Source organism: Hemiscyllium ocellatum, chromosome 2 (genome assembly GCF_020745735.1).
Source record: "Hemiscyllium ocellatum isolate sHemOce1 chromosome 2, sHemOce1.pat.X.cur, whole genome shotgun sequence".
In the NCBI taxonomy this organism is placed as follows: domain Eukaryota; kingdom Metazoa; phylum Chordata; class Chondrichthyes; order Orectolobiformes; family Hemiscylliidae; genus Hemiscyllium; species Hemiscyllium ocellatum.
The window spans coordinates 46,635,359-46,662,249 of record NC_083402.1 but is presented as its reverse complement, the minus strand read 5'-3'; the positions used below and the strand labels follow the sequence as shown (position 1 = coordinate 46,662,249).

At 40.3% G+C, this 26,891-nt stretch overlaps 1 protein-coding gene across 1 annotated transcript in view; it reads right to left on the bottom strand.

The window, feature by feature from the left end:
- Window positions 1-26,891, bottom strand: part of LOC132823025 (versican core protein-like) — a 169,092-nt gene that overhangs the window by 7,109 nt on the left and 135,092 nt on the right. Inside the window, exons 8-9 of the mRNA XM_060836562.1 lie at window positions 14,525-14,683; window positions 11,719-11,801 (exon numbers count right to left, since the gene is read on the bottom strand). Of these exons, the coding sequence (XP_060692545.1) occupies window positions 11,719-11,801; window positions 14,525-14,683 (242 nt within the window). The remainder of the gene's footprint in view (window positions 1-11,718; window positions 11,802-14,524; window positions 14,684-26,891) is intronic.

Here is a 26,891-nt window from a genome sequence, read left to right as displayed (position 1 = left end):
CTCCCACATTTTGCATGAAAATCTAAGTTTTAGTTTCACCATAAAGACAATGATATCTTTAAAACGGATTTACTTTACAGTATGTAAATATATATAATTAGCTTGCTCCAATTAATCAATTGGAACAAGCTAATTAGGCCATCTATTGAACATCCCATATAACTGAAAAGATCGCAAAATAGTTGCATTCGCTTATGAGTGTCACAAAATGAGTCACTAATGCATTTAAGATAAAAGAGAAATGAAATACATTTTAAAAATAGTAACTGCTGGGAATTCTCAGGCCTTTAGTCAGCACAGAATGAGAAAAATAAGTTAACATCTTGCTCACAAACGAACTTAAAATTTCCAGCATTTTAGCATTTTAAAAAAATCTCAGATAATTGCTATCTTCATTTTTTTGTTCAGTCCTCAACCTACGTATTTTAATATCAATTGTTAATAAAATCCAACAGCATTAGTGAGATAGAAAACAAAGTATTATTGCTCTTTTTTGGGATGAGTGTTTATCAACTTGCTCAGTTTTACTCCTCTCATCTATGCCAGAAATCCTTATGTATATGTGTTTAAAGTAATTAATATCTGCCACCCATTTCTCTTAACCTTAACAATGACATTCACAAACCTTAATCATGTGATTAGCAAGACACTAACATTAGTGTCACATTATGAGTCTTGTGCTCAATCGTGAATTGTGTTTTACCAATTTAAAAATACAATTTATACAAAACACCATTGTTTACATAAACATAATTCTCACAAATCTCAACCATTCCCCATGATTTTTAATTCAAATTAATCATTCTCTTCAAAGCATTCCTTCTTCAGTTAACCTTGTTTCTGCAATATCCTTTAATACACGTGCAACTTTTCTGTCTAATCTAGATTACAAAATTTCCTACCTCGCTCTGTATAACCAATGTTAAGTCATCAGATATTATACCCCTGTATCAAAACCCCTCTCTCAACCCAGCTGTTTTTAAATTGAACAAACGTTATTAATGTCTTTCCAACACACTGCCTTTTACAACCATGGCTTCGACCACATCCCAACCAGACTTTTCTGTGTAAAATTTTGCTTCCAATGCAACACCTTAGGTCCATTCTTAGATTAAAGATTGCACATAAGTTGTTGAAGTTCTAAACTATAATACCAAATAGATTTCTTCAATTATAATATTTTACTAATTTGCATCAGCTCTTTACTTAATAAGCTTGCAGGAAATTATTATAATGAGTTTTGTGTGCAGATGCAACTTTAAAATGAGGTCAATGTTTCTGAAAGCATCGAGATTTCAGAATAATATTTTAAACCATGGATTCTGAACTGTCTTGGCAATGTTGCTTTTTATGGCCGTTACTAGACTGTAATAAGTGCCAGGACAATAAATCAGACTGCAATGCCTTGTCAAAATTGGGCCAAATCAGATAAGGCAACTTATTAAAGGGCTATTCTAACTAAACTGCTTAAATTTAGCTGGAATTATATGCCTAGATAAAACTTAAGGATTTTCTAGTAACCGTAACTTTACTTTACTTCTGAATTATGGGTTTTACACAAGACCTATTTCACATTTTATTGTACCTTTATCCGATCATTTACAATGTTATGGCTCAGTTAGCCAGACAACTAGCATGTAATACAGAGTAATTTGCATTCAATTCTTGCATCAGCTGAGGTTACCATGAAGACTTGTCTCATCAACTTCTCATTTTACCTCTCTCTCACAGACACTCACAACCCCCCCCCCACCCGAGACACGCACACACACTCCCACACTCACACATGCACCCCCTCACAGACTTATGACACTCTTCACTCACTACGCGCGCACACACACACACACACACACACACTCACACTCACAACCCCCAACCCAGACACACACAGACAGACAAAGACCCACATGCATATATATATTTTGTGAGATGAATTTATACTTGCAGAGTTACATTGTACTTTGCTCAAAAACTGCATGGATTCATGTAAACCTCTGAGCTCAAAAACTGCATGAATTCATGTAAAACTCTGTTATCTCACTTTTTAGATTAGAATTAATCTAAACATCATGGCATAGACAGAGAACACAGGGGGCCAACACCTTCAACATATTGTCTAGCTATCACCCATTGTTACAGCTAACCTGAGAATGCAACTTTTAAAAGGTTTTGTGATTTACACATGAAAGAAGTGAAACTATCATGGTATTCAAACAGATGAAAGACTCAACAGACAATCAAGGTATTTTTCAATGTATCATTTCAGTTACATCACACTGTAAATTTTTGCTATAAATTCTGTGTTTTAGGATTGAGTCCTCCACTACCTCCTGATGAAGGAGTGATGCTCCGAAAGCTAGTGTGCTTCCAATTAAATCTGTTGGACTATAACCTGATGTTGTGTGATTTTTATCATTTTACCTGAGGTATGATGACCCTTAAATTCAATCACCACCAGTTGTATCTCGCTCTAATGGGGAAGGAGCACTATGCTCCAATTGGACAACGGTGATTTTACCTTGATGCCCAATGTAATTTATTACAAAATCTTAAATATTAATGCTATTTTCCATTAATGCCAGTAATAAGCCTGCTCATCTGAACTGAGAGGTAGCTGCCTTTAGTAATTCAGGCTTTCTGCTAAATAGGTAACAACATTTGGGTCGGAAGGGTGGAACCCTCTTAAAGTTCAAGAGTATTACACTTGAAACAGGCAGCAAACACACAGCCTTGTTTCAAAAAGCATGTCAGCTCAGGTCATGTACACTACTACAGGCACATTCCATTTGATGGTCCAGAATGTATTTGACTAAAACAAGAACATTGACTGAGGGACAGCTTGTTTTATAACTTATGATTTGGTACTGGGTGTAAGCAACCTGTAGAGTTTTCCATGGACTAAATTAATTCAGACCACCGATTCACACCAGAATGGATTGATACACAGTGTGAAGCCAAATGGAACAGGAGATGTGGGAGTCTCACACTTCACGATATGTGATATCAATCACACCAGGACCTGATTCACAAGTTGTACTGCTCCTTTTTTTTGAACGTGCACCTGAAAATTCTTAAGTGTGCTGCACTCAGATTGTGCCTCAATTCAAACACAAACTAATTTCTAGACTATGAAGTTTCCTTCCTCGTTTCGCACATGGTGAAAACTAATTTCACTGACTTGACACAGCTGAATCTTTTAAGTACTGTATGTACTATGAGTAAATTGATATATATTTAATGATAAAGTGAAAAATGATTTTACCTAATCTCTGTGGTGCTAAAATATATTTGTTTCAGATAAATATATTAAATGGCCTCCTAATGACAACATATGTAGGTTTCATTAAGGCATCACTAATTGTTCAGTCACTAATTAAGAATTGAGTTCTATCTGCCTCTGTTCTCATCTATCTTCCACAAATTTTCATAACTTCATAAAATTTGTAGTTTTCAGGAGACTACAGTGAATGTTTCACGAGTGTTCTTTAATTATGTGTATATTAATTTGTACATAAAATAAAAATGATTATAGATGATCACCTTTTAGCAGCATGGTTTACAGAAAAGAAACATTGGGAAAAGATTTCTTGTGCAATCCGAAAATTCAGTGGGAGCACATCCCCACTGATACCAGCTGTCCCATAGCTATTTGATGCTTGTGGCAGGAATTAGGTTAGGGGAGACTTCCAATGAAGAGGAGGTTCTGTCAGAGAATTGCTGCTCAGTTGGATGGCAAGCAGCTCTGTCTTCCCAATGTTACCGAGATCGAGCAGTAGTCACTGCTGGAATTAGAGACAGTCCCTGAAGAAGAGCAGGCCAGACTGACAGTAAATCCAGAGTATCATTGGGGCCTGGATATGATGTGCCAGGGGAGAAAGTGAAGGCTTTGCAACAGATGGGCTTGGAAGGTCAGGGGTGGAAGTATTAAAGTGGGACATGACTTTGAGGATAGTCTGCTTCTGATGGAAACCTCCTCCCCACAGAGCAAGTCCCTGTCTGCAATACCCCACTTCCTCTGACCAACATAAGCATCTGCAAGGATAGCTACCCAGTTATCTGCTTAGCATGGGCCTCCGCTTTCTGTGGGTGTAATAAAAGTTGGGTGGGATGATGCACTTTAAGTGACTGACAACCTCAACAGACTCAAGGCTGGCAGACCACCAAAGGCCTTCACCATTCCCCAGTGAAAGTTTAGATCATGCACATACGCAATGGGCAGACCATGTACCATATTCAACAAGTCACCTCCTACCTCACCCCTGACTTCAAATTTGCCAGCAAGAATTGTTAATAACTCCCACAGATGGAATCCCCATTTATTTTCTTCGAGAAATTTGGTATTTATCCCTACTATTTTTCTAATGAAGGTGTGTAACTGTTTAGTGATATATGAAAAAAACTGAAGAGACTGAATCTCAACTGGGAAAAAGTTTATGAAAAATCTCCAGTGCAGTTTTGATTAAACATTAAAGCCTGTTCAGGCTAACAATAGAAAACTACATGGCACAGTTTAATTTAAATTACTCTGCATGACAGCATGGCATAGTTGACAGCAGGGTATAACATCGACAATGTGATAGAGAGGGGTCCTGCTGTTATAATGAGAATCATGCCAATAAATCTCTGTACTGTCAACACTGTTCTTACTTGGGAATGAACATTCATAAGGGGAAATTTTCTCGTCTGTTCAGCATCAGGAGCCTATCACAATTTAATTGTGCCCTCCTGTCTTTCATTGCGAGTAATATTCACCAGGCACTGAAGACTATACTCATGCAATTTGCCTGCTTTCCATGCAGGTGTTGACAGGGTTAAGTGGTAGGGCTGTCAGTTACCAGAGCTTGACTGTCCCTGTTGGGTGGAATGCATGAGTTGTCAGTTGGGCTGCCAAACAATAACTTGGTTACTTCAGATGATCCATCAATGCAAGTGAAAACTGAAAATGCTTGCTGTAAGTTTAACTCCTGCTGGGTTACAAGATGACATCAGGAGTAACTGTTGTAAAATCTCATGTTCACTCATCAATAAAGAGGAAAGGAGAAACAACAAACAGAACTGTCACTAAAAAAAAGTCAATATTTAAATTTCATGCAAATTCTTATGTGTCTCAATTAATTTGTTTCATCAAGACCACTATAGATTGTATAGAAAGTCATCTGCCTTCCTTAGCTTTTAGTCTCCTTGAATTCTCCCAACTATGATTCTCCCTACATTAACAAGGGGATTGAGTTTAAGGGCCACAAGGTTTTGCTGCAGCTCTTAAAAACTATAAACCATAAAAACCATTAAAACTTAGTTAGACCACAGTTGGAATATTGTGCCCAGTTCTGGTTGCCTCATTATAGGAAGGATGATGCTTTAGAGAGGGTGCAGAGGAGATTTATGAGAATGCTGCCTGGATTGGAAGGCTTGTCTTATGAAGAGAGGTTGAGTGAGTTCAGGCTTTTCACACTGGAGAGAAGAAGGCAGAGAGGTGACTTGATCGAAATGTGTAAGGTAATGAGTGGCACACATAGAGTAGATAGCCAGAGACATTTTCCCCAGGGCAGAAATGGCTGTCTCCAGGGGTCATAATATTAAGGTGACTGAAGGACAGCATAAGGAAGATGTCAGAGGTAGGTTCTTTTTGCAGAGAGTGTTGGGTGCTTGGAACGCACTGCCAGCAGTGGTAGCAGAGTCAGAGACATTAGGTACATCAAGTACATGGATGGCAATAAATTGGAGGGTAGGTTAGGTTGATCTTAGATTAAGATAAATGCTTGGCACAAAATAGTGGAACAAATGGTCTGTACTGTGCTGTGCTGCTCTATGTTCTACATTTATTATACCATCTCCACCACAAGATGTAGGACTTTTGCTTTTGCTGAAAAAACATCCCATTGTTCACTGTGAAACGTGGAAGGGTGGAGATGCTACATCCCCAGATCTTTTTGCTTTATGCATGCAATTATCACTGAACATGCTGGATGGTGGTCAATAGGTTAATTTCAATATTAAAATATACCATTTAAAGAGTATGATGTATACTCTTTCACTCCTGTTCAGAGCAATCATGACATGACGAATTGTATAAAGAAAACTCAATTGTTGTCTGAAGTGCAACTCAATTTCACGAGGCGGGAGTTCCATTTAATTTTATTTTGCTGTATTTCCGACTTGTAGACAAATTTATTGCAGTGACTTAGAGGTTTCCTCACTATATGCAAGTTACAATCCTTTTCAGTGATACATTTTCTGTCAGTTCCATCATGTGGGGTTACTTAGCAGCACCTGGTGATTGCTGGAATCTGCAGCCAGAAAGCATACAACATTTAGGTAATTTCAAATGTGCTATTATTGATCAACTTACCAAGGGATAATTACCCTATGAAAATAGGAAGCTGTGGATTCATACGTGTTAATAGCTGGTACATCTCCAACAGCTGTTAAAAATTGGTCAAGATTACTGCCAGTCTGTAAAAGTCATTTCAGTCAAATTTGGATTTTACTATGGTGATTTATTTACTAACAAATATAATTTTAACACAGCCCTGGCTTTAAGCTGTAACTAACATGGATGCTGGAGATCTGAAACAAAAACAGAAATTGCTGGTGAAATGCAGCAGGTCCGGCAACATCTATGGGGAAAAAGTTAACATTTTGAGTCTGGTCTGTGTATAGGTGGAGACTGAATCAGAGAGAAAGAGAAAGAGACAGATTTAAACCGGGTAGGCAGATATAGAGATTATTGATAGTAGGCCATTAAAGTTAAAGTTAAAGAAGACAATGTCAAAGTGAGGATAAACTGGATAAGTGAGGAGATGGTTGTGGATAGGGACAGCTCAAGTCTTTCCAGGAAGAAGCAGAGAGACCTAGCCTTCACAATTCTGTCCTCACCCCTTCTCTTCCTCTCCTGCCCCCAATAAAGCCTCCACATACAGAGGATCAGAAGATGCCATTTCTGTCACCTCCAGCAGGATATTACAACCAGACACATATTCCCATTCCTTGTCAGCATTCTGCAGGGATTGTTCCCTCCAGGACACTCTGGTCCACCCCTCCTCCACTCCCTACACTTCCCCTCACCCACGCAATTACAGAAGGTATAACACCTACTTGTTTATCTCCTCTCTCCTCACTATCTAAAACTCTAGACACAAGTGAAACAGCAGTTTACCTGCATTTCACTCAATCAAGACTATTACATTTGCTGGTCACAATGCAGTCTTCTCTACATTGGAGAGACAAGCACAGACTGACTGACTGTTTTGTGGGACATCTACAGTCTGTCTATAAAAAAAAAATGACCCTGACCTTCCAGTTGGTTACGACTTCAATACACCACGTCAGTTCCCACACCAACATTTTTCTGTTGCCAGCCTGCTGCAGTGTTCCAGCACAGCTCAGAGAAATCTCGAAGAATAGCATCTCATTTTCAACTTGGGAGCCCTGCAGCCTCTAACACTCAACATCGAGCTCAATAGGTTTAGAGACTGATTCCATTCTTCCATGTTTTTAACCCACTCCACCCCTTGGTCTTGTCATGGCATGGGATGCTTTCAGCACAGCCAACCCATTCCTTCCTATCCTTGGGAATCATTTATTCAGCTCCTCTCTGTACTGGTCCTCATCAGCTTTCCCCTTTCATACCTCTGTCTCCATCTCCATCTACCCACTCACCTCTCCCCCCTACCAACAGCACTCCCTAGTCTTCAGCATAAATACTAATTTCCCCAGACTCAAAACGTTAACTCAAAATGTTAACTCTGCTTTATCCCCATACAGATGCTGCTAGGCTCAATAAGTTTTGCCAGGAATTTCTAATTTTGTCTTAGTTGTAGCTGTCTGGTGAGCAATGAATAATGCAATTTGTTTCAGAATGGTCAGCATTTCGACAGGCTATTCTGATCTATTTGGGGAATTGTTTTAATAGTTCCTAGAGCAGATGAGAATTAAAATATGGTACACATTTGGATCAGGCTGGGCCATATGGGTTGAAGTATCCACATGTGATCCCTGTTTGGTGCCATGTTGAGCTGTTGGGTTGGGAAAAGTTACTATTCATTACTGAAATTGCGTGGAACGAGCTCAGTTATGATGCTCTCACTCAATGACTATAGCACTGGAATGAAGACTGGCTGCATATACCAAATGGCAGGTCTTAATGGCATCCCAAAACAGTTGGCCACTAACAGTTAGGCCCTGCAAAGAAAGGAAAAGGAGAATGCAGGAAATCTGGCACACCTCACAGTCTGATGTCTCCACAGCATCTCAACCGATCTACCTGCAATTTGCTATATTGGTTGCACTCGACTTGCAGAACTGGCCTCAGTCCAGACCTTGGGCTGCAAGAACTGAGCTGATTCCTGAACACTGGTTGAACCAAGTGTCTGACTAATTGTGGCCAATTCCCTTGGTGTGGAATTGGCTGACATCCTTGATCTCCTGGTGGTGGTATTTCCTGATTGACGGTCATCCCCCTTGACCTCACTATGGACAGGTCTCTTTTAGACTTTCACTTTAAACCATTTTCTTGAGGCACATGCAATGTGATGCCATGTAAGCTGCTGCCACCTGCTGGTCTAACATTGAAGTAGCTAAGTGCCACACAACAACATTGATTGATTGGTTCTCCCCACCCTAACAAGTTCTCTGCCCCAACATCTGCGCTAAGTATGCAATATGAAATATACAAAGACAGGCAGCCTCCAAGTATTCACAAAGTGAGTGAGCACTAAAAAAGCAAGATAAGAACCAATAGATGCATCTTGTGCAGGTGCACGAGGTGCACATCTGTCCCTGCATGCAAAGTGCCCTGGCAGAAGCAAGCAAGTCACAGGTGTTACTGAGTTTCAAGGTGAAGCATTAAGGAACTGAAGTCGCTTGTGAATTTGTCCAAGAGCAAACCTGATGAAGCTGGTGGCTTGCCAATGCTGACTCATGTGAACTAAGGGTCAAGGACTATGATGGCCATGCAGCGCACAGGGGCATTGTGCTGAACAGACAGTTGGATGATGATCAATAAGCTGTGTTACTCATTCTGACTTACATGTCAGGAATTCTCTCTAGGAGAAAGAGGGCAAGAATTAGATGTGGCATATAAATGAGGTAAGATAGTGGCAGGGGTTGGGGTAAGAAGTTCCACATGAAGTCTTTGGCTTTTCCAATATTCTTCCGTTCAGGTAGAGAGAGACTGCAAGCAAGAAATTGGAGGATCACTGGAATTTATATCTATCCATGACCTCGAAAGGTTCCACAGTGCTTCACAGTCAATTTAGAGCAATTTGGAAATATAGTAAATACATTTCAATGTTTTCAAGGACAAGCTGCTGGAGGAAGAAGTGGGAGCTCCAAAAGCTTGTGGTTTCAAATAAACCTGTTGGACTCTATAACCTGGTGCTGTGTGATTTTTGACTTCAAGGAATAAAAATAGGAGAAAATTTGGGCAAAAAATTGTATTTAAGTCATTTTCTACTACAATTAATTAATGAGAGTAGCAGTGTTCTTGGTGTTAGGTGTGAGAACATATGAGAGAAAACGGGGCTCTTCACTTGAACTAAGTCAAGAAGAAACCTTTTCAACATGCTAAAAATTACCTTTTTCAGAGATACATTGAGAAAAACAAATTTCCACTGACTAATCAATAAGTGGGATCAAAGGAATAAGTATCATAATCCAAATGGATGAAAGGAGAGGTTAAGGTGATTGTTAATATATGGACTTGGCAAATAAAAACACAGATGGAAGCAGAATCAGTCTTTGCTTTCAAAACGGAATATACGTAGTTCAAGAATATGAGTTTTCACCAGTTTGGGGAAGGGAACAGGGGCTGGATTGGAAAGCAGCAGGCAACTCCTCTACAATGAACTGAATAGTCTTCTGCTACCCTGATGGAATCTGTTCTACAATTTATGTAAATAAAATGATCGTGTGACTAAATGCTAAAAGGTTTATTTGAAGAGAGATAGAAGGTGTGCTTCTATCAAAGATTTTAACAGTTTTCAGCAATTGTAAGTCACTCATTTTTTTTCCCCCATCAGTGCATGACTCAGTAATATAGTGCAAAATGGATGGGTTTTTCTTACTGATTTTCCATGCAGTCATTATTACACAATGCTCAAACTGGCCAATTATACTAGACTAATTATGCTGCATCAAAAACAAACATACCATCAAGGAGACTTTTCTTCTCTGAAGAAACCAACTGAGAACTTCTCCCACTGGATTTCGTCTCAGTGAGGGTAAATCTGTCATTTACACCACTTCTGTGCAATGTCTTGGGAGTTTTATGTCTCAACTTACACTTACAATATTGGTGATCTAAACTATGTTACCACATGCGGTGGTGACTCACCTTTACATAAAAGCTCATTATATTAGCAACTGCTGCTGGAGCACATTGTGTGTACCTCAGCAACAGGTCTTTGGAATGGCTCAGTACAGAAATCTATAAATATCTCTGCCAGATCACCAATAACATTTGGCTTAAACCACTGAATGCTTTTTGGTCTGTATTCAGAAATAGACTTGAAATGAAAGTAGCAGAATCACACTGAAATACCTTATATAGTCAAATAATGCTAATAATTCAAACAGCATAATGTGTAAAGTCAGTGGAAGTGCAAAGAATTTTTAAGGGAAAGAATTATGTTCCAAATGTATTTCTGCCAGGTTTTTAATAATGGGGATTGTTTGATGTTTCACCTTATAAACTCTAGTTTTTAATAACATGCTAAAGTGTCAGCAGTGGAGTTTCTTTTGGCTCTTCATAACTCAGTCATACTATAACTCTTAATTTATATCTATGTTGTATTAGTTCACAATCAAATGCTAGAATGAACAGCATGAAAATCATTATGATTCATAGTGTTGCTGTACTGATCATAATTAAGAATGAGCACAAAAATAGTTTGAATTGAGCCATCATAAGTCAATTAAGAAAATTATTTGGGCAATTTACTTTCAGAGGTAGACTGCCACATGTTTATCAGTGCTGTAAGAATTTCTCTTCCCCTTTTCTTGTTTCTTTAATTCTCAATAGCTTGGAAAGGTCAAGATAGATACAGGCTGCTTGGTACATAGTCTTCATTCTTTAGTGAGGGAATCATGGCCTTGGTAGATATATATCCGATTAATTTCTGATAAGGTAATGTACTATGTGGTTGCAGGGAAGATTGTTATTATCACAAAAGTGTGTTTGCCTAACCTATTGCCATTAAGTAGACAGGTATATGGGCGTTAATTTTGCTTTCATCTGATAGCAGTTATGGTACAACAGAACATGCAATTCACAAATAATTACATAATGAATTTGTTTATCTACAAGTTTAACTATCTCCACTGGGACATTTAACAGCTCCTAATGCAATCTGAAAATCCTGTCTCTGTATTTAGATGACTCAAATTTCTGATCACATGAATTACAGTCGAAATCAGAGATTGTAATTTATACAAGCACATTTTCTTGGTCATAATAGTCAAGGCTATTACATTAAGTGAGATTTCAATGTACAAATGCATTATATAATCATAAGTAATTCTTTCATACGTTCGTTATATTGAAGAAACTAACCCATCTGCGGATTAAAGTTGGCGGTGTAGTTTTTATAATGCTTGTGCATTTAACAATGATAATGCTTGTCTAGAACCTTGTGGTTAGGCCACACTGCCTGCTCACAGATCCCTGAGGGGTTTCTCACTTGAATGATATAAAATTGAAAAAAAATTTCAAAGACTAACCAGAGGGCTTCCATCAGTCCAACGGAAATCATGTTCAAACATTTTGTCATTTAGGCCAATCCATTGGTAGTCCTGGCCAATACCTATGGGGCAGATAAAACAAGGAAAGGATGTGTTTAAAAACAATTCCATGTATGGCAATGATTAATCCAGCAACGTCAGGAAGTTTATATGTATATATAAATTGCCCTTCCTGTTCTGTAGATCTCAAACAAAAATCTTGATGACTGGGTGTCTTTCATCCAATCTTTTTGGAATTTCTATCTTAACACAAGTAAGCTGTTTTCATTGTGCTTTCCTACCCTCCTTCCCTCCCCGAAATTTTTTAAAAAGCTATCTTTGTTAATTGTCGTGGTTTGGCTATTCCACATTTCTGTTTATTGGCATTGTCCTAGTATGATTACTGAGGTACTGGTAATATGTCAGGCTGCCATTGTCATACAGGTAAAAACTGAAAGACCTGCAGATGCTGGAAATCAGAAATATAAACAGAAATTGCTGGAAAAGCTCAGCCGATCTGGCAGCTTCTGTGGAGAGAAATGACCAGAGTTAATGTTTCAGGTCCAGTGACCCTTCCTCAGAATGCTAGTGCATGAAATGTTAACTCTTGATTATTCCCACAGAGCTTTTCCAGCAATTCCTGTTTTTGTTTATATGGGTATTGCTAGGCTGCACTAGGTACTGTTGTCAGAACCATGTTAAATCTATTATTAGATTACTTACAGTGTGGAAAAAGGCCCTTCGGCCCAACAAGTCCACACCGACCCTCCGAAGAGCAACCTACCCAAAACCATTCCCCTACACCTAACACTAAGGGCAATTTAGCATGGTTACACTTTTTTGGAAGGGGAGGAAACTGGAGCACCCAGAAGAAACCCATGCAGACACGGGGAGAATGTGCAAACTCCACACAGGCAGTTGCCTGAGGCAGGAATTGAACCCGGGTCTTGGGCGCTGTTAGGCAGCAATGCTAACCACTGTGCCACCGTGCCTCCCACAAAGTATCATTATCAGACTGTGCTAATTCTATTACTCATCTGTGGTCAATAAGCAATGTTAACTCTAATATTCAAACAATATTATCCATGCCACTAGGTAAAAACAAGGACTGCAGATGCTGGAAACCAGATCTATATTAGAGTGGTGCTGGAAAAGCACAGCAGGTCAGGTCAGGCAATTCCTGATGAAGGGCTTTTGCCCAAAATGTCGATTTTCCTGCTGCTCGGATGCTGCCTGACCTGCTCTGCTTTTCCAGCACCACACTCTAATCTAGTATCCATGCCACGATAGCTCTATTAGCTAGAGACCATTATCAGTGTTATATTGAAGGTGCTAGGTTGTTCATTTTTTAATACATTTTTTGAGACATCTTGTCAACTCTTTATCACACCCAAAACTGTCAACTGTAGGCATGGAGGAGAGGAAAGTAAGAATGCACTTGGAACTTAAAAAAGAGTTAATTAAATACATTTGCACCAGCCCTCACAGGTTTCTGGCCCATGTCAGCTTTAGAGACAAAACGCATTCACAAGAGATCCATGTGTTGGAAAATTAAGATTATGGTTTTTGAGAATTTTACCTATGCATTAATGTATGCACTGAAGGGTTTTGAATCGAATTACGCACACTGTTATATGTGATTTTAAAAACCTTATGGACTCTTCAATGCATGGACAGGTTAACGCTCAAAATAAAATGTATTCTGAACCATGCTCCCCTAGTGTTTTGCATCTCAGAACTACTGACCCTTCAGATGTGCTCACCTCTGTCAGTTTCAGTTTTGTCATGCTTCCACTGGGCTGTCAGATGGAGCATGTGCAGAAATGTGATGGCCTCCTCTGAGGAGGTAAAGATCACTGACATGTTTCAGCTGGCCAGAGTCCAGTCATACCCTCCTGCTGGCTGTCAATGGAGTTCCACTGCAGTCATGAGGAAGGCAATAACCCAGGTTCAGGAACTTATGAGACAAAAGAGGAGGTGCACTCATAAGCAACCTCTGAAAAAGGAAACGGGACCTAAACGTAAGTTTTCCAAAGCTGAACTATCTTTTATGTTGGACAACTCTGCATGTTATTTCTTTGTGTTTGTACTTTCAGGTTTGAGCTTTAGCTTTGACCTTGAATCTATTGCCTTGATGCAAAGAAGTAGATCCATAGCATTAGAAATATCCTCTTAAGAAGGAATCATTTCAGAGGCTACTTTCCCTGGATTGTCGGAGGCTGAGGGGTGACCGTACAGAGGTTTATAAAATCATGAGTGGCATGGATAGAATAAATAGACAAGGTCTTTTCCTCAAGGTAAAAACAATGACTGCAGATGCTGGAAACCAGAGTCTAGATTAGAGTGGTGCTGGAAAAACACAGCAGTTCAGGCAGCATCCGAGGAGCAGTAAAATCGACATTTTGGACAAAAGCCCTTCATCAGGAATATAGGCAGAGATCCTGAAGGGTGGAGAGATAAAAAGGTCTTTTCCTCAGCATAGGGGAGTCCAAAACTAGAGGGCATATGTTTAAGGTGAAAGGGACAAAATTTAGAAGTGATCTAAAGGACAACCTTTTCACGCAGAAGGTGGTGCGTGTATGGAATGAGCTGCCAGAGGAAGTGGTGGAGGCTGGTACAATGACAATATTAAAAATGCATCTGGATGGGTACATGATAGGAAGGGTTTAGAGGGATATGGGCCAAGTGCAGGCAAATGGGACTAAATTTATTTAGGATATCTAGTCGACATGGACAAGTTGGACCAAAAGGTCTGTTTCATGCTGTACATCTCTATGACTCCATGATAAATTGTCACAGAACATACGGTTCACAAAAAGTTGCTCTTCATGTGTGAGGATGCTAGCCAAGTGAGCACCCTGCAGGCGACATTCCTTCTCTGCATCTTCCCAAGCTCGCCGGTGACCGAAGTACTTGTAGCAGTGTCCTTGGAATTTGTGCCAGCCAAAATCACACACCTGCGTATCTGAAAATCAAACAGACCCATCCATCAAAACGGCATTGCTTTTCCAGACTGTTACACTAACTCAAAGCACAGCAGATACATATTTGCTTTGAATATAACTTAACTTTTGGAAGATACAAACTATGCAACTATCAAGGGGAGATTTACATTATGCAATAAATTAATTTCATTTCTACAAATATATCATAGCCCCATACAACAGAGTTAAAACATGTCAGAAAAAAACATATTAATTTACTCTGTAAGGCTTTGCAGTAATGGCATAAGGGTTATTTTTGACATCCAGTTTCATCCATTTCTGATCTATACCATAAAATGCCTGCACACCATGACAAATATTTTTGTTTCATTTAATCAACACCAGCCTTAGCCAAAACAATTAAAATAGTTTAAAACTGGTTAAATTGTACTGGCTTTGAAATTATGCTGTTTCAACTTTTGTTTAACACTTTCATGTTTGATTATTTATCCTGCTAATTTAAATAGACAAATAAATTATGAACAAATAATTTGTTCATAAAATAAATAAACAAATAGTGATATATCATAATTTCGAGCGAATCAGATTTAGGACAATAATGAGGTGGCTGATTTAAAATGCAAAGAACTCAATCTCACTTTTAAAATTTTATTTTATTAATTCATGGGACTTGGGCATTGCTGGCTGGGTCAGCATTTATTGGATATCCCTAGATGACCTTGAGAAGGCAGTGGCAAGCTGCCTTCTTGAATCAATATAATCCATGTCCTGTACATAGACCAACATTGCTATTAGGGAAGGGATTCCAGGACTTCGACCCAGTGGTACTGAAGGAATGGTGATATACTTTCAAATCGGAATAGTGAATGGCTTGGTGAGGAATTTACAGATGATAGTGTTCCCTTGTATCTGCTGCCCTTGTCCTTCTAAATGGAAATGGTCATGGGTTTAGGAGTTACTGTATAAGAATATTTGGCGAATTTCTGCAGTTCCTCTTGTGGATGGTGCACACTTTTGCTGCTGAACATTGGTAGTGTCAATCATGTTGGCTGCTTTATCCTAGATGGTGCCAAGCTTCTCAAGTGTTGTTTGGAGCTGCTCTCATGCAGTCAAGTGGGGAGTATTCCATCACAGTACTCACTCATGGCTTGTAGATGGTGGATAGGTTTTGTGAAGTTAGGACCTGAGTTACTCGCTGCAGGATTCATAGACTCTGCTCTTATAGCCACTTTATTAGATTACTTACAGTGTGGAAACAGGCCCTTCGGCCCAACAAGTCCACACCAACGCACACCCATCCAGACCCATTCCCCTACATTTACCCCTGCACCTAACACTACGGGCAATTTAGCATGGCCAATTCACCTAACCTGCACATTTTTGGACTGTGGGAGGAAACCGGAGCACCCAGAGGAAAACCCACGCAGACAAGGGGGGAATGTGCAAACTCCACACAGTCAGTCACCTGAGGTGGGAATTGAAGCCGGGTCTCTGGTGCTGTGAGGCTGCAGTGCTAACCACTGTGCCACTGTGTCATTATTTATATGATGAGTCGGTTTCTTCTCAATGGTAACTCCCATGACATTGATAGTGGCATATTTAAAGAAGATAAATGAATGTCATGGGACAATGTTTGGAATAACTCTTATTGGCCACCATCTTTGCCTGGGATTTGTGTAGCATAAATATTACTTGCCACTTAAATATCCCTAACCATCATTATTGTCATCAACCTTGACATTTAGTGCCATTGTCATCACTTAATTTCCCCCAAGATCAGCCAGACCATTGACTAAATCAAGCCACTCATGAGACAGCATGTTAGCCTGAATGGCAGCATGAATATCAGGTCATTGGGGTCAATTTCTCCCAAGCTGTAGAGATACATCCAAACTGGGTCATCAAGAACTGACCATGAGTGAACATAATGCAGGCCAAATGCAGATGTAGTTTTAACTATGATGTGAAAAAGGAGGACTTTTCAGGGAAAGCACCCAAGTTGTCACTTCCAAATCTCTACCTGCAAGTTTTCTTTGACTGTTTTATTCAGGGAAGCTCATTTTCAGAAAAAAAAAGTTTTCAAGAATTGGTAAATGACCCTACAGTCAACCCAAATGGGTGGCTCTCAGGATATTATTACTGGCCTGAATGTCTCTTAATGGGTGAGGCAATATCTGAATAATTCCTGATTCCAAACACTCTGAAGTTACTATTGTGAAAAAGACACTGCACAGTCAGATTTTCTGATGAGGAAAGGATTAGGTTCAGAGGTGATGCCCTTACAGTCATATCTGCCACTGAAACACTTACCTGTCCATGTTTATGTGGAAACACCTATGTAGAAAAGATACTGAGCACACGTAGCACTTAATGACATCTTAATTTGTATAATGGATCAATATATTGAGAAAAGAATGACAACACAAGACAGAATACTGGCAACATATAAAATTACTTGAGGTATATTTCAATAAGGGTTTGACAATAAATCAAAAGACAAGGTAGAGGACAGCTCAGTTTTTTTTATTTTGCGATTTAAATGTGTGGTGACTTTCAACCTCCGAACATCAGGAAACAGGGAACATGTCTTGCGACAATAAACTAATGACTAATTAAAGCAATTTGTCATTCCGATGATTTTTAATAATTCATTTTCTAGTTCCACTGTATCACTGACAAAGCTAGCATTTGTCCTCTAATTGCTGGGTTAATATAACTCTGAAGTTATATTAAGAGTCACTCTGAAGTGACTCTTCTGGTCACATCAGAAGCCAGTTTAATTAGCGGAATAGATTCTAACTGTTGAGAGTTCAATGGGTTTTGACTGTTGTCTGTTCATTGTTATACAGAGTGAATCTTTCCTTGTAAGGAGTAGTTTACAAACTCAAACAAAAATTCTGGGTGGCGGGATTACATTCAAATATTGTCACCCTATTCACAAGGTGTCCAAGTGATGAAAATGAATTTGAGAAATAGCAGCACTCTCACTGAGGGCCTTTAAATGGGCAGTCAATACTTCCATGGAGGTCTCCGCTTGTGGATGCAAATCTGGGTTGGCTTCAATAGCATTGTCCAATGTCACGAGAACTTTGGGGTGACTGTGCATCCATGATCACAGGGCAACAGACATGCACACAGTTCCAGGCCCTGTACATCATCGTGTCATACACAAAACCCCACAATGTGTTTGCATGCATTATAGGAGCAAGCTTGAAAATGGAATCAAATGAAATTGGAGGGAAGGGAATGGGTGAGGGGACATATGGGGCTGAGGTGATGATGGGTCCACATTAAAGTTGGGAGGAATGGGAGAAGGGCGTCATCTGACCTCTGTCCCCACATGGTGATCTCTTTCTCTCTCTCCTCCCTCATAATCTCCCCCTCCCCGATTTCTCTCTCCATCTCCACCCACATCCCAATCTCTACCCCATCCTTAAAGATGAAAATAGTTAAAACTATCTGTTCAAAAATATAACTAAAGTCTGAAAGTGCATTCAAACCAAAGGGCGGCACAGTGGTTCAGTGGTTATCACTGCTGCCTCACACACCAGAGTCCTAGGTTCGATTCCAGCCCAGGCAACTGTCTGTGTGGAGTTTGCACATTCCCCCTGTGTCTGCGTGGGTTTCCTCCCGGTGCTCTGGTTTCCTCCCACGCTCCAAAGTTGTGCAGATTAGTTGAATTGGCCATGCTAAATTGCCCATAGTGTTAGGTGCTGGATTAGAGGTGCTAGAAAAGCACAGCAGTTCAGGCAGCATCCAAGGAGCAATAAAATCAACGTTTTGGGCAAAAGCCCTTCATAGTGTTAGGTGCATTAGTCAGAGGAAAATGGGTCTGGGTGGGTTACTCTTCAGAGGGTCGATGTGGACTTGTCAGGCCAAAGGCCCTGTTACCGTACTGTACGGAATCTAATCTAATCAGCTACAGATATGTTTCTAAAGACAAAGATGTGTATGTGGACACTTTTCAATAAATCTTATTCACAAGCACATGTGCCAGCATGTCCCTAGAGCATACTGCACATGCTTATCGGTATCACCAACTGCAGCCATTTGCAATTTCTAAGTAAAAATGGAGCTACCGCACATCTTAAGTGCAGTCCTTAAAGGAATCATGATTGCAAACCATTCTGTGACAGATTGCAGCAATATTTGAATTGTAGGAGCAACAAGGCTATTCCTGCTCCCACAGACACACTGCAGCCCACCAATAGTCAACAGTCAGATCTGAGGAAGGGTCATTTGACTCAAAATGTTAATTCTGATTTCTTTCTACAGATGCTGCCAGACTTGCTGAGCTTTTCTCGCAATTTAAATTTTTGTAGCCAGCAGGCAGGATAGCCTGACTCTTATAGTATTTACACTGAATTTTAACCTCTCACTCAATTTTTAATTTGCTGAAAGTGTCGAGAAGAGGCAGTAAATGCGCCAATAACTTCACATCCATTTTGTGCACAGATTACCTTACATACCCCTGCAGCAGGTTGGACCTAAACCCAGGCTTTCTTGTCTAAAGGTAGATATGCTAACACTTTGCCATAAGAGCTCTCCATTTTAGGTTTATGTTTAATATCACCCTTTGGGTTTGCCAGCCAACAATGTGAACGAAGATAAAACAATGATATCAGATTAAAGTCAATTGAGATAGTTCAGTGGAAAGGGGTTGGTAGTGGGTTGGGGGAAGTAAATTGGACCAGTCCTCCACTAACTTGTGCTCAGTGTCAAGCTGTATTTCTCATTAAAACCATCAAAGAGACTCTCAAAGCAAGTGGGTCTTCAATAAAAACGAAATCTAATTCCATTTCTGGATACAGCAATAAAACTGATGTATGAACAGCAAATGTTCCTCGAGTCTTGAATGATTAACAGAGGGGAGGGTACAGATGACACAGTCAACTCCTCATATCATGTCTAAGATCTTTCAATCATCTAATTTTTAGCTAGCTATGAACAAACGAGTTGTTGGCAAATGGAATTAACTTAAATCTGGAAAATTGAATAAAGGTTATTAAAATTAACATAAGAAATTGTAATACATACAATTTTAAAGCCTTGTTCCTGACAATAAAGTGCTTCATGAGTTTTGCCTGGTCAAGGTCACAGACTTCTAATTTCACTGAGAGACTGATTTTATGCATATCGCTTTCAAAGACAAGTATCTGAGGGATAATTTTCTGCTCCTCGAATGAAATATTTCCCAATGTGTTTGAAACTACCTTGCTCTTTTATCTCAAAAGCACACAGTAATTCTTAAGAACAGAGTATTCTCCCCACTCCAACAGTGGTTTAAGATTTATTGCCTGAGCCCGTTTAGAGACTCTTCAACAGCTCACAGGAAGGAAGTGGCGTGTAACAATAAAGCCTGTGGTAACTCTGAGAAACCATAAGCCACGTCTAAAGAGTGCAGGCTACCAACTACGCAATAGAGAAGAGAAGCAGTTTAAAGGAGTCTGTGAGAAAACTAAGATAATTTGTTCTTGTTTTATTGAAGTGAAAAATAAATAGAATATATAGGAATTAAAAACTGTGGAAAGGGAGTATTGGAAATGTAATCCAGAACAAATGCAATTTATAGACTAAACTCAAACCTCAAAAAAGATGAAAGATATAATTACAGTCTTAGCATCAAGGGAGTGGGGAGATTTCTTTTTGTGCTATCTCCATCAAAACTGCAAATGTTTTTGACACAATTCATAATCCATTCCTGATGCACAAAGCACACAGTGTTGTTATTTTAAATATTACCGCAAAATGCTATCTTATTATCGTCCTGTTTAATGTTACTGAATTGAATAATAATAATAATTAATCTTTCCAATACTTGGAACTTGCCTGGTTTTGGTTAAAATGGTCTTTTGCTGCTGAGCTGGTAATGGTAGCTTTTGAGAAACAGATTTTTTTGGCTTGAATTTTGCCATAGCCCAGCACTCATTTGTTACAATTGTTGTAAGTCAACAACTGCAATTGGCATTTATGCAGCATTTTAAACTAATTAAAATGTCCTACTTAGGCGTCTTAGGAGATGAATGTACTCATTCTGATTCTGTGTTTGAGTGGGGGTACCATTAACAATCTTGAAAATAGAGGTGAAGGGCATGTGCCCAGTTAGGAAGCCACTCCCAACATCTTCCCTGCCAACTAATACATACTGGGAGGCTGCAAGGATTTATCTAACAGTCTCCCTGTATGCCAAAGAGTCCCATGCTTCCCATCCACACCGTCACACTGTTGTTAAAATACCAGCTGAAGGGGAAATGGTCCTTAATTGCCACTTTTGTGGTTGAATTGACCTCTGGTGCAATGACTCTGTGATGCCTTCCCCATTCCTGGCAAAATGTCATGGGAGCATCCCCCCCGTAAGGAGGTGAGGATGACTCGAGATCTCCCAGCCTCCACATCATTTCATGTTTTTTTTAATTCATTCAACTGATGCAATTATCACTGATGAACCCAACATTTATTGCCAAAGAAGATGGTGGGTAGCTGACTTATCGAACCACTGTAGGGGTAGTCCTTGGGGTGCGGGAATACCCAAAATGCTGTTAGACACAGAATTTCAGGATGTCGACTCAGCCTCTCAATTCAGTTAAAACTCAGCCTGATGTTTAATACATACATGAATGTTTGCCTCTCATAGAAAATACATATTGGGTTGGTACCTGGGACTTCGATGTTGTGGCCATTACAGAGACGTGGGTAGAACAGGGACAAGAATGGCTGTTGCAGGTTCCAGGGTTTAAATGTTTTAGTAGGATCAGACATGGGGGTAAAAAAGGGGGAGGTGTGGCATTACTTGTCAAAGATAGTATTACAGCAGTGGAATGGACGATGGAAGAGGACTTGCCATCTGAGGTAGTTTGGGCTGAGGTTAGAAATAGGAAAGGTGAGGTCACCCTGTTAGGTGTTTTCTACAGGCCTCCTAATAGTCCTAGAGAAGTAGAGGATAATATTGCGAGGATGATTCAGGAAAAGAGTGAAGGTAGCAGGGTGGTTGTTATGGGGGACTTTAACTTCCCAGATATTGACTGGGAGAGCTATAGCTCGAGTTCATTAGATGGGTCGGTGTTTATCCAATGTGTGCAGGAGGGTTTCCTGACACAATATGTCGACAGGCCAACAAGAGGTGAGGCTATACTGGATTTGGTTCTAGGTAATGAACCAGGCCAGGTGTTAGACTTGGAGATAGGTGAGCACTTCGGGGACAGTGACCACAACTCGGTGACTTTTACTTTAGTGATGGAGAGGGATAAGTGTGCGCCGCAGGGGAAGAGTTATAGCTGGGGGCAGGGAAATTATGATGCAGTGAGGCATGACTTAGGATGTGTGGATTGGAAAAACAGGCTTCAAGAGAAGAACACTAATGAGATGTGGGGATTGTTCAAGGAGCAGCTACTACGTGTCCTCGATAAGTATGTACCAGTCAGGCATGGTGTAAAGGGCCTTGTGAGGCAGCCGTGGTTTAGTAAGGAATTGGAATCCCTTGTGAAAGGGAAGAAGGCGGCATATGTAAAGATGAGGCGTGAAGGTTCAGTTGGGGCGATAGAGAGTTATAAGGTAGCCAGGAAGGATCTAAAGAGAGAGCTAAGAGAAGCGAGAAGGGGACATGAAAAGTCTTTAGCTGGTAGGATTAGGGAAAACCCAAAGGCTTTCTATAGGTATGTCAGGAATAAAAGGATGACTAGGGTAGGTATCGGTCCAGTCAAGGATAGTAGTGGGAAGTTGTGTGTGGAGGCGAAGGAGATTAGAGAGACACTAAATCAATACTTTTCATCAGTATTCACTCAGGAACAGGACACTGTTGCTGATGTGAATATGGAGTCACAAATGATTAGAATGGATGGCCTGGAAATATGCAGGGAAGAGGTTCTGGGAATATTGGAAAGGATGAAAATAGATAAGTCTCCTGGGCCTGATGGCATTTACCCTAGGATCCTATGGGAAGCTAGGGAGGAGATAGCAGAGCCATTGGCCTGGATTTTTATGTCGTCATTGTCAACGGGAATAGTACCAGAGGACTGGAGGATAGCGAATGTGGTCCCCTTGTTCAAGAAAGGGAGTAGGGATAGCCCTAGTAACTATAGGCCAGTGAGTCTGACTTCAGTGGTGGGCAAAGTCTTAGAGAGAATGGTAAGGGATAAGATTTATGAACATCTGGATAGGAATAACGTGATCAAGGATAGCCAGCATGGTTTTGTGAAGGGCAGGTCGTGCCTCACAAACCTTATTGATTTCTTTGAGAAGGTGACTAAGGAAGTGGACGAGGGTAAAGCAGTAGATGTTGTGTATATGGATTTTAGTAAGGCGTTCGATAAGGTTCCCCATGGTAGGCTAATGCTTAAACTACGGAGGTATGGCATTGAGGATACATTAGAGGTTTGGATTAGGAATTGGCTGGCTGGAAGGAGACAGAGGGTAGTAGTTGATGGACTATGTTCATCTTGGAGTGCAGTTACTAGCGGTGTACCACAAGGATCTGTTTTGGGACCATTGCTTTTTGTTATCTTTATAAATGATCTAGAGGAAGGGCTTGAAAGCTGGGTAAGCAAGTTTGCGGATGACACAAAAGTCGGTGGAGTTGTGGATAGTGAGGAAGGAAGTGGTAGGTTACAGCAGGATATAGATAAGTTGCAGAGCTGGGCAGAAATGTGGCAAATGGAATTCAATGTAGCTAAGTGTGATGTGATTCACTTTGGTAGGAGTAACAAGATGATGGATTACTGGGCTAATGGTAGGCTACTTGGTAGTGTGGATGAGCAGAGGGATCTTGGTGTCCATGTACACAGATCTCTGAAAGTTGCCACCCAGGTAAATAGTGCTGTGAGGAAGGCATATGGTGTACTGGGCTTTACTGGTAGAGGAATTGAGTTCCGGAGTCCTGAGGTCATGTTGCAACTGTATAAGACTCTGGTGCGGCCTCATCTGGAGTATTGTGTGCAGTTTTGGTCGCCATACTATAGGAAGGATGTGGAGGCATTGGAACGAGTGCAGAGGAGGTTTACCAGGATGTTGCCTGGAATGGTAGGAAAATCTTATGAGGAAAGGCTGAGGCACTTGGGGCTGTTCTCATTGGAGAAGAGAAGGTTTAGGGGAGATTTGATAGAGGTGTATAAGATGATTAGGGGTTTAGATTGGGTTGACAGTGAGAACCTTTTACCGCTAATGGAGTCAGGTGTTACTAGGGGACACAGCTTTAAATTAAGGGGTGGTAGGTATAGGACAGATGTTAGGGGTAGATTCTTTACACAGCGGGTTGTGAGTTCATGGAATGCCCTGCCAGTAGCAGTGGTGAACTCTCCTTCTTTATGGTCATTTAAGCGGGCATTGGATAGGCATTTGGAAGTTATTGGGCTAGTGTAGGTTAGGTAGGATTCGGTCGGCGCAACATCGAGGGCCGAAGGGCCTGTACTGCGCTGTATCTTTCTATGTTCTATGTTCTATGTTCTATATTTTTTATGTTAGTCTTCGCTCTTCTTTTCCTGAAGGTCACAGAATTGTTGCAGTACAGAGGGAGACCATTCAGTTCATTATTTCTGCACCAGCTTGCCAAATGGCCATCATGACTCAGTGCCATTCTATTGCCTTTTCCCAGCAACCTTGCACATTGCTTCCATTTAAATAGTCAGCAAATACCCTCCGGAATACCTTCATTGAACGTGCCTCCTCCAATACACTTCTAGACGGTGCTTTCCACACTCCAGCTACTCGTTGAGTGAAAAACTTTTTCTCACATTGCAAATCTTTTGCAAATGGCAAAGATGTTGAATACTTTAAAAAAAATCTTCTCTATCTGCTAAGTAGAGACATGTGAGCATATAACATGTCAAAGTAATTCATGCGATCAGTATTCCTGCCACTAAATTCAATGTCCACCTCTCCCCTACAAACACATAGCAGTTGCAGTGTGCAAAGCGCGCAGCCTGTGTTGCATTAGCACTTTGAGGTTTCTTAGGCAGTACCTCTTAATGCTGTGGCCAGCAGGAGAACCAATGCCATAGGAATGCAAGAATCTTCAGGTACCCTCCAAATCACACAAAATTCCTACATTGTTGCTAGGTCACAATTCTGGAATCCCTTACATAAAGTCATGGCAATCCCCATCTCTGGCCTAATTGCTGCAACATGCATGTCTATCATTCTATCAACACACTTGCTTGGATTGAGGTTTAGCAACACCAAAAACCACTTGTCAAAAAGTCCAAACGCCATCCACTTTACACATACTGTTTGGGTACTTTGATTCTACAATAATAATGGAGTTGTTGATTAATCTCTGCAATTAATTTCTGTCAAATACCCCAAGACAGTTACAAAAATGACATGAGGAAATCCTGATGGTATGGAGTTTTCACAATCATTGGTCCTAAGTAATCTTTTTCTGACCAAGTAAGTTACATTCACCAGATGTCTCAAATTACTCATACATTCCATCTTTAAGTATGACTTTAAAAAAAAACCTTATTTTCATTTGAATGAATCAATACTGAATACTGGCACTATTTCCCAAGGGAGTCTGTTGCACAGATCAAGTACATACGTATGTTTCCAAAGATTTCAAGAAAAATGGTTGATGAATCAAGTTTTGTATGATGAAATTGGAATAACCCTCATTACTTAACTCTTCATTTTTAAATTTAAAACTGACTGATGTAACTCTCTCTCTCATTGATCAAAAAGTAGCAGCGTATTAATTCATTAGAGCTGATTTGGTCAGATCCTCCAAGTTGGTTTTATACAGCTTTTAAAAATTAACTGTGTACTTAAACAGGCAGACTGTCCTCAAAGATTAAACAGATATCTGATTTTATAACACAGACTTTTCAATGGCATTTGAAAATCTTCTTTCATTGCAAAGTGAAAGAAATACAAAATCACAATGCAAACTTTGCTTTTACTCAATTGGTTCCATTCACTATCAGAAAAAAGTAAAGGAATCTATTAATTATGCATCAGAATAATAGAAAAAGCTTTTGTTTGAAGAAAGTGAGCTGTGAGAAAATCTTTGATTAATCATGATGTCAGTTTGTTGGCTGTGGGTCCTCAGCATGTAACAGTAATGTTAATGCAAGTTAGTGATTGGGTGCTCTGTGAACATTAATAACATTTGGTCAGCACTGTCTCACACACACAGGCTTGTTTAGGTAATGGAGCAGTGCCTGAAGGTCACCAAGGCCACCACCCAATCTAAGATGGACTGACAGACCATGTGGGCCCAATCAAATCAGGCAGGAAACTCATTATGATAGTTGAAATGGACAATTATTTTAAAAACTTATCCATTACTTACGACAACTCTTCGAAAAAATGATTTGTAGGTGGGAATATATTGATGGTGAATAAAAAGCCCCTTTAAAGCACAGCATACAAAATGATCTAGTCCTCAGAGCTTAACTCTGAAAAAAGGCATAAACGTACCATTTCCCTCAAGCTACTAGGTTGCTGCAATATTATAGATGCCTGAAAGTGGATTAATCAATGATGGTAAAGAAGCAACTGCACTCTCTCATTTCAGTCAATTTTACAATTTTGCAGTTTATTTCTAAGTAGATATAACATCTACATAGAGCTGGAAGATCAGCATCTCATATTGACCACTATGCATCCTTCAGCACTCAATATTGAGTTCAATAATTTTAGGGCCTAAGCAATTTTGCCCATGTCCTTCCGCCAAGGGTGGCACGGTGGCACAGTGGTTAGCACTGCTGCCTCACAGCGCCTCACAGCGCCAGGGACCTGGGTTCAATTCCCGCCTCAGGCGACTGACTGTGTGGAGTTTGCACGTTCTCCCAGTGTCTGCGTGGGTTTCCTCCGGGTGCTCCGGTTTCCTCCCACAGTCCAAAGATGTGCGGGTCAGGTGAATTGGCCATGCTAAGTTGCCCGTAGTGTTAGGTAAGGGGTATATGTAGGGGTATGGGTGGGTTGTCGCTTCGGCGGGTCGGTGTGGACTTGTTGGGCCGAAGGGCCTGTTTCCACACTATAAGTAATCTAGTAATCTAATCAACCCCACACACCAGGCCTTGTCATCACATGGGCTGCCACCACAAACAACATGTTGTCAGCCATTAGCAACTATTGACTCTCCCAGGCTGACCTTTATTCATTTTTCTGTCTGCTCAGTTCTCTCTCTCTCTCTGAGCTCCATCTCTACCTATCGTTTACTTCTCCCCACTCCCCCAACCCATATTCAGCATATATACCAATCTTTTCCTAGCTACGATCAGTTCTGAAGAAGGT